This window comes from Myiozetetes cayanensis, unplaced genomic scaffold (genome assembly GCF_022539395.1).
Source record: "Myiozetetes cayanensis isolate MyiCay16 unplaced genomic scaffold, myiCay2020 scf1, whole genome shotgun sequence".
NCBI classification, from domain to species: Eukaryota; Metazoa; Chordata; class Aves; order Passeriformes; family Tyrannidae; genus Myiozetetes; species Myiozetetes cayanensis.
Window position 1 is genome coordinate 120,027,941 of NW_026086604.1, and position 8,338 is coordinate 120,036,278.

Genomic DNA, 8,338 nt, shown 5'->3' on the forward strand with positions numbered 1-8,338 from the left:
AGGACTAAGCAGAGGGGAGCGGGGTGGAGGGAACCCCGTGGAGAAACGGGATGCTACTGCACTCGCCAATCCTTGCCGATAATCATAGTAAGACTGAGATGATGGTGATGATGATGATATAAAATTCAGACATAAACAGCTCTGAGGGGAAAAAAAAAACAACAAAAAAACAAAAACCCCTGTTGTCAGATTACAGGCACGCAGGGGTGATGGAAAGGGGGCGGCCGGGACGAAGCAGCCCGAGCCGGGGTTAGCGGTCCCTGCGGATCGGGACTGTGGCTCGCCGCCCGACGACGCGACTGCGTGAGGTCATCAGCGCCGGCGGGGCTCGACGGAGGGGCTCGACGGCGCTGATGACCTCACGCAGTCACGCCGTGGAGCGAGGCGGCGGTGGCGGGGATTGGCTGGCGGAGGCTCAGCGGCACTTCAAAGCCGGCGAGGGAGCTACAATTGTGGTGGAATGGGCGGAACTGATCATTGTATTGCACACCTCTAAAAAAAACACTGCCTCTGATTTATCAATATAAAAAAGATCCTCTGAGAGGAGGGCACTTTTGTGTGATGGCAACTTCACTTCTAGGGGTGAGTCTAAGGATTTTTTTCTCTTGCTGGTTTAATTGGTTTCTTTTTATTGTCGATTGGAGGGGGTTAAAATAACCCCTGTCTTGACCGGGGCTATCAGTCTCCTCTATTCAGCTCTTTTTTTTTTTCTTTTCTTTTTCTTTTTTTTTTTTTTTTTTTTTGAAACTTAAGTACAACTGAGTTTAGGAGAAAAGAAAGAGTGAGAGGGGGAAAAGGGGGCAGAGTCACTTTTCAGCGAGCAGGAAAAGGTTTTAAGGGCATTTGTAGAAACAACCTACAGCGCCTGGGCTGTGCTGTTCCTGTGCTCTCGGAGAAGTGGCTTTTCTTCTTTACATGTGACTGCTGGAAGAAAAAAAAAAAAACAACAAACAACCCCCCCCCAAACCCAGCACTATCGTTTTTCTTGTGCAATTTTTTAAATTTGCAACAGATTGTGGCTTTTTGTTTCCCTTTAAAATAACACAGCCCACCGTGTCTAGCAGGTACGTTCAACTCGTGTATACATGCATATTTACATACGTTAAATTTAGATATGTATTTCATTATCGTTGGTACGTAAATTAGGCTGACTTTAAGAAAATTCTTTTTTAAAAAGGAGTAATTTGATAATCCTACAATTCTGTATTTAAGAAAACAGCCTTACTGACCTGTGGGACGAGGACCGGCCACGTCCCGGGGAAAGGGAACAGGCTGAAACGTAGTTGCCTCCGTGCCGGGGGCATCTTTAAAGCTACGGTAACAGACGCAACTTTCTCCCCCCCTCCCCTCTTTTTTCTCCCCCTTTTTTAACCCTTCCCGAGCTCCTCCGTGGGAGGGGAGTTGGATGGTGAAAAAAAGCTTGGGAAGGCGTTTGGAGGCAGAACCGCTTAGCCGGCCCCAGCGAAAGGATCCTCCCGCGGGAGTCGCGGAACTTTGTGGCCGGGGCCGGCGGAGCGGAGCGGGGCTGGGCGGCGGAGCGGTGCCGGGAGCGGGACGCGGGGCGCGGGACGGCAGGGCCGCTCCGATCCTGACGCGGCGGGGCGGCCGTCTCCCCTCTGTGCCCGCAGGAGGAACCGCGGGTAGGCTCCACGCCTCTGGCCATGCTCGCCGCGACCTGCAACAAGATCGGCAGCCCCAGCCCCTCGCCGTCCGCCCTCTCGGACAGCGCGTCCTCCTTCGGCAAAGGCTTCCACCCCTGGAAACGCTCCTCCTCCTCGGCCTCGGCGGGCAGCTGCGGCGCCGTGGGCTCCGGCCTCCCGGGCTTCGGCGTGGCGGGCGCGGCGCGAAACGGCTCCTCGGCGGCGGCGGCGGCAGCGGCGGCGGCGGCGGCCGCCCTGGTCTCGGACTCGTTCAGCTGCGGCGGCTCGCCGGGCTCCAGCGCCTTCTCTCTCACCTCCAGCAGCGCGGCGGCTGCCAGCTCGCCCTTCGCCAACGACTACTCCGTCTTCCAAGCTCCGGGCAGCGCCGGCGGCGGCGGCGGCGGCGGAGGCGGCGGTGGAGGGGCGACGGGACAGGAGGCGGCGGCGCACCAGCCCGTCTTCATCTCCAAGGTGCACACGTCGGTGGAGGGGCTGCAGGGCATCTACCCGCGGGTGGGCATGGCGCACCCCTACGAGTCCTGGTTCAAGCCGTCGCACCCGGGGCTCGGCGCCGGCGAGGTGGGCTCGGCGGGCGCCTCCAGCTGGTGGGACGTGGGCGCCGGCTGGATCGACGTGCAGAGCCCCAACGGGGCGGCCGCGCTGCCCGGCTCGCTGCACCCGGCGGCCGGCGGACTCCAGACCTCGCTCCACTCGCCGCTGGGCGGCTACAACTCGGATTACTCTGGCTTGGGCCACTCGGCCTTCAGTAGCGGCGCCTCCTCGCACCTCCTCAGCCCCGCCGGGCAGCACCTTATGGATGGATTTAAGCCCGTGCTACCCGGCTCCTACCCGGACTCGGCCCCCTCACCGCTGGCCGGCGCTGGGGGCTCCATGCTGGGCGGCGGCCCCGCCGCGCCGCTGGCCGCCTCGCCGCGCTCCTCCGCCCGCCGCTACTCGGGGCGCGCCACCTGCGACTGCCCCAACTGCCAGGAGGCCGAGCGGCTGGGGCCGGCGGGGGCCAGCCTGCGCCGCAAGGGGCTGCACAGCTGCCACATCCCCGGCTGCGGAAAGGTCTATGGCAAAACCTCGCACCTGAAGGCGCACCTGCGCTGGCACACGGGCGAGCGGCCCTTCGTCTGCAACTGGCTCTTCTGCGGCAAGCGCTTCACCCGCTCCGACGAGCTGCAGCGGCACCTGCGGACCCACACGGGCGAGAAGCGCTTCGCCTGCCCCGTCTGCAACAAGCGCTTCATGCGCAGCGACCACCTCAGCAAGCACGTCAAGACCCATAGCGGCCCCGGAGGCGCTGGGGGCCCCGGCGGCGGCGGCCCCGGCGGTGGCCCCGGCCCCGGCGGTAAGAAGGGCAGCGACACCGACAGCGAGCACAGTGCGGCCGGCAGCCCGCCCTGTCACTCCCCGGAGCTGCTGCCACCCCCGGAGCCCGGCCACCGCAACGGGCTGGAGTGACGGGCGGAGGCGCGGGGCCGTCGCGCCCCCCGGCCCGCCGCCCTCCCGGCCCCGCAGCGCCCCCGGGCGCGCAGCCCTGCGGCGGGGACGTGGACACGTAAGTAGCCGCCGCGGCTCCGCAAGAACCGCTCTCAGCCTCGCGGCCGCTCCGCTGCCTGCCCAGAGCTCCGCCCGGGCCGGGCGGTGCGGCCGGGCCGCGCAACCCCCGCGACGGGGGCAGGGGAGAGTTTGGGCAAGAGGAGAGAGCCGTGACCCTCTGTGGGGCGGCCGCGCAGCCGCCTCCCTTCCTTCCTCTTCGCCTCGTGTTGCTTTTAGAGTGACCCCCGCCTCCCCCTCGATCCCTCTCGCTTTCCTGCTGGAAACCGGCCCGTCTCCTTTCCCTCAGCCACTAGCGCCGGTACAGTCGCGGCGCCCCGGCGGGGCGGGTGTGCGGCCCGGGGCTGCACTGCGGCGAGTCCTCCGACGGCAGCGCAGTCAGTCGCGGTCCTTACCGCGAGCTAAGAGTCAGACCTGCGCTCGCCTCTTTAACTGCTCAAAGCCCGTCTGCTCCCCGGGACCGGAAAGGCAGTGTGCTTATTTCCCGTCCCCCTTATATTTTTTCAGTTTTAGAGAGTCGTTTACCTCCCCAAGTCCAAATTTCACTGCGTTTGCCAGCGCATCGTATAATTCTCTTTTGAGCAGGAATGGCGAAATACGTTAAAAATAATTAGGTTGAAAGTCGTATATTTTTTTTTAAACTCCAGACAAATGAAGAAGCACCGTGGGTTTCAAGCGAAGATGTATTTCCAATGCCAAAAAGGGAGGCTGGGGGGGAATAGGAAAATAAAATATTTGTAAAATATGTCTGAACCTATAGGTTTGTACCACTGGGGAATCGTTCTAGATTAGCTAACAATTAAATAAAACTCCACCAATGTATGGGTGTGAGGTGCAGTTGTCCAGGAGACGATTTTGTATAGTATTTTTCTTGTAAATTACTTCCAGTAAATATTTGAAAATATATTGAAGTACATTTGAACTTTTTTTATTATTATTATTATTTTTTTAAAATTTTTATTTCTTTTCCTGTCACAAGAAAACATTCTTGTTGCAGTCCTGGTTCACTGCATTCTTTTACTGGACTTGTTCCTTGAAGCGTACATCAAATCACACTTCAGGACATAGGTTTTGCTTGAATATTAATTTAGGTAGGCATACAACTGTAATTAAGCAAACAATATTTGATAAATGTTGAATGACATTTAATTTAATGGAGCATGTACTTATTTGCATTTGCTGGCAGTTCAGGTATAGTTATGGTGAGAGTTCTCCTATATTTCATAAAGTGGGTTTGCCACGACCCATGTATTAAATAAACTGTCCAAGTGAAACTGAACTAACGTTGGCCTATGTGTATTTCCTGAAAATAATATTGATAAATGTTAATAAACACTCCTGACACTACATTAGCAGTTTGTAATACTGCAAACTAATTGTCTCATTGTAATGTTGAAATAATTTGGATATTTCACATTGAAATGAAAAGCCCTTCGCTGGAACATTTTAGATTTGCATTTTAAATGCATGAAATGTAATTGATTTTTATCTGTAATATTTTAAATGGTATTAATAAACTCCAAAAGAACATTCTACCTTAGGTCAGACAATTGTTTTCCTTCTTTGTAAGTCCATCATTACAACCAACGATTTACTTTGAATTCATAGGGCATGAGTCGTTCCCTAGAGTTTCAGAGAAAAGTGATGAAAATACAACGAATGTAAATTGTAGCAGCAATGAGAGCAACTTTGAGACTTATTTATTAAAATGAATATTAATTCATTAAAATGAATACGTAGGCATTCTCTTTCATGCCTTTTACAAGGCACTAGTAGAGGAAACTAAATGAAAGACATTATTTACTTTTTTTAAATTATTTTTTTCAGACTAATAATACAGTGCCTCTCACAAAACCGAGTGTGTTTGAAGAGCTGCTTTGCATATATCTCCTCCTTGGAATTATTTTTCATGTCGCGCCAGATTCATTGTGAAAGGAGATCTAATCTTGAAATACCGAGGGTCATTATTGCTTCAAAAGACAAAAGAAAAAGTGGTCTTCCGCTTTTGTTTTTAGGTCAGGTGGTTGTGACTGGGAACAATGCTAATTGCTGTAGGGAGCGCTAACTTCTGCAGGTCTCAGGGGTGAGAAACTTCGCGGTTGTGCGTGAAAACTCCCTTCTCCTTTGGGAGTGTTTTCTCTGACGGACTGGGAATCTGGGCGATTTCAGGAGCTGCAGGATGTTGCCAGCCAGCCGGTCCAGCACAGCTGCCCTTGCTGTGTCCTTTAAATCTTTTCCACAAGCTGTTCCTGCACAAAAATAAAAACAGTATTGCGAGTGTCTTTTGTACTGACAGCATTTGCTTAGCCTTACGGGGAAAAAGAAAAAAACCCCACACCACAAAACAAACAAACAAACAAACCAACCAAAACAAACAAAAACCAAAACAAAACCAAAACCTCAAACCAACAAAAAACACCACCACAAAAAAAACAATCCTCAAACATTCAAACGGCTAACATTTTAGGTCAAGACTTTTTTTTTTTTTTTTTTGAGGGTATGGGGAGCGTTTGGAGGATGCTATGTTCTTATCTGGAAATTTGGCCTCTTGGATTACATAGAAAGGTGATGCTCACTGTCAGTGTACTGAAAAATCAGGGCTAAAGCATGGAATTTGCATAGCAGAAAGATCTTTTGTGCATACATGTAGAACATGTTGTTAGTAGTAACTTAAACAACAGGTGTTAAAATGCAGAGCAAAAAAGCACAGACAAGTCAACTCCAGATGCATTCAAGATTTTGGTCCTCTGTGTGGTGTAGGGGTTACAAGGGGCTGTTAACATCCACTGGAAACAAGAGCTGTTCTGGTTCACTTTTTCTGAGCTGCATTTTGATTTTTCTTCATCAGAAATACAACCATCAGAGTTTCCTACTGAATCAAAGCAACAGTTTGCTCCGATTTTTTTTTTTTTTAATGCCATGTAAATGACGCCGCGTAACAGCACCCGATTTCTCCAGTGGGAGTGAGAGGCAGTGGGTACGTTACCTGCAGGTTTTAGTCCTGATCGAATGGGCTGAGCACCTAATAAAAAGGATAATGGATCAGTGGATAACTTTTAATACTGTTTCTCTGATATCCCCTGAAAAGAGAGCGCTGTCAAAATGCTGCTATCCGGAAACTTTATGATTTGTTCAGGGCACTGGTTAGTCTGTCTCGGGTCAGTCTGGCAGTGGGATAGAACCGAAGACAAAACGCAGCCTTCTCTCAGGAATGAACATGTGCTTCTGCCGTTTGGAAGCTGCCAGTTTGGATCCGGGCTGTGTGAGAACACACATATTTTTCCTTTCTTTAAACAGCAAAACCCAGCACTTGAAGGCTGAATAGCTCCTTTTTGTAATGGATTTACTTTTACTAAACCCTTCCAGATAAGGGCATTGAGTTGTTTGATAGGAGCCGGGAACTTGTCTCTGCGTTGTGCAGATCAAGGTAGAGTTAAACTAGTTTACTGACCCAAAGGTCAAACCAGTGTCCATCAGCTTACCTTCCAACTGCCTTCAGATGATTGTGGCCATTCCCGTTTGCTCTCTGACCTTTTAAGTCGCTTCCCTTCAAGCTCGTAGCAATGTCTATCGAATTTCGTGTCCTGCTTTACCCATTATTCGGCTTTTCAGTGTCATTTTCCAGTTTAAATTTTCAATAGAGCAGTGATAGAAGATATGTGGAGCTGCAGTGATTTAAAACACCATTTGTGACTGCTGTAGTGCCTCACCCGCTACCTTCAGCATCTGCCGGAGGAAACTTAACAGTCATCAAAGGGTGTTACCTTCTTCTCGATTCCAGTCTAGGAATGTGAAAGCAGAAAATAAGAAATGAAATCTCAAATGCTTTATTTGTGGATGTGATGGCTAATCCAGACGTCAACACCTTCACAGCTGTAAAATCAGCAGAGTAAGTATACTCGATGCAGTTCAACAAATCTTTCAGTACAAATGGTTGTAGGTATGCACTTGCCAAAAGCTGCCACACTTCAGTTACACTCTGTGAGGCGATCTCTAGTTCAGTTTAGGGAAGAACGAGAAGAGAAAAAGTGGAACAAATTAGGTGTGTTGCTGCTCGTGCTTTCACCAGATCTATGATTAAAGGACAAAACTGTTTTGCTGTATCAGAATAACGTGCTTTTTAGCATTAAGCATGTCTGCTTTCTCAGCTCGCTCTATTACATATTGCTTTATCCTGAAGATATATTATAAATTCCTCATCAGTTTCATGGAGAGAAGCACATTTTGCAATATTAGTTTTAAAAAGTAGAACACCAATTTTTTAACTATCACGTGTGTGGCATCATTTTAAGCAAACTGGCCGTCTTGTGCTAAAGTGTATGAAGAAATTGTTGCACGTAAGGAAGGTGTGCATTGAGAAAAACTGCGCCATTTAGGACAATTACTATGTTTCCAGTTCTGTGGTTTTTAAACTGCTGCTTGGAATTATTAACTTAAAAAAAAAAAAAAGGATTAGGGAAATAAGGAATAATTGCAGGCAATAGTACATAGGAGCTTTAGTGGGGCACTCTAAATACAGAGTAATTTCATTTTACACTTGTGGATTTCGACACAAACTGGGATCCCATATTACTCCTTGAACAGTGCACAATTTTCCAAGAAGCATATTTATACCGCCTTCCAGGCCCGGTAAGGGGCTGAATAATGGACTCCCTCCTGGGGAGCAATCTCGGTCTTGGCAATTGGAGATTTCTGCTTCAGGCTGAGCAATATTGCTCTGCAAAGTGCAAAAAGCAGACGCGGAACCCCAACGCTTTCGCAGATGAAGTGTCGGTGGCCCCAGGGCGGCAGTGCTGGGGGACAGCCCTCGCTCCCGGACGGGGCCCCAGGGATGCCCTGTGGGTCGGGGATGGAGAAGGGAGGTTTGTGGGCGTTCGTCTCCTGTTACGGAAAGAGAGATGGCCGGGCGGGTGGCTTCTTTTGAACAGTTTTTTCTTCTGGGGAGATGTCAAGCTGTGCAAATGTCTTTTGCGGGAACGAGGAAAACAATATTTTTAAAAAATTATTATTATTATTGCTTTTTATTTACACCTGTCCTCATCCCTTGAGACAGGAGGATGCGTGAGTGTGTGCCTATACCCGGCGCAACCTTCAGCTGCCCCACGCCTTACAAGCGAGCCTTCCGCTGGCAGTAA

General features: G+C 50.4%; 1 protein-coding gene across 1 annotated transcript; it reads left to right on the forward strand.

The window, feature by feature from the left end:
• Positions 1–401: 401 nt before the first annotated feature.
• SP8 (Sp8 transcription factor) lies at positions 402–4,728 on the forward strand. Its single transcript, XM_050314754.1, has 2 exons — positions 402–582; positions 1,629–4,728. The coding sequence occupies exons 1-2, from the start codon at positions 562–564 to the stop codon at positions 3,105–3,107; spliced, it is 1,500 nt and encodes a 499-aa protein (XP_050170711.1). The 5' UTR covers positions 402–561; the 3' UTR covers positions 3,108–4,728.
• Positions 4,729–8,338: the final 3,610 nt, after the last annotated feature.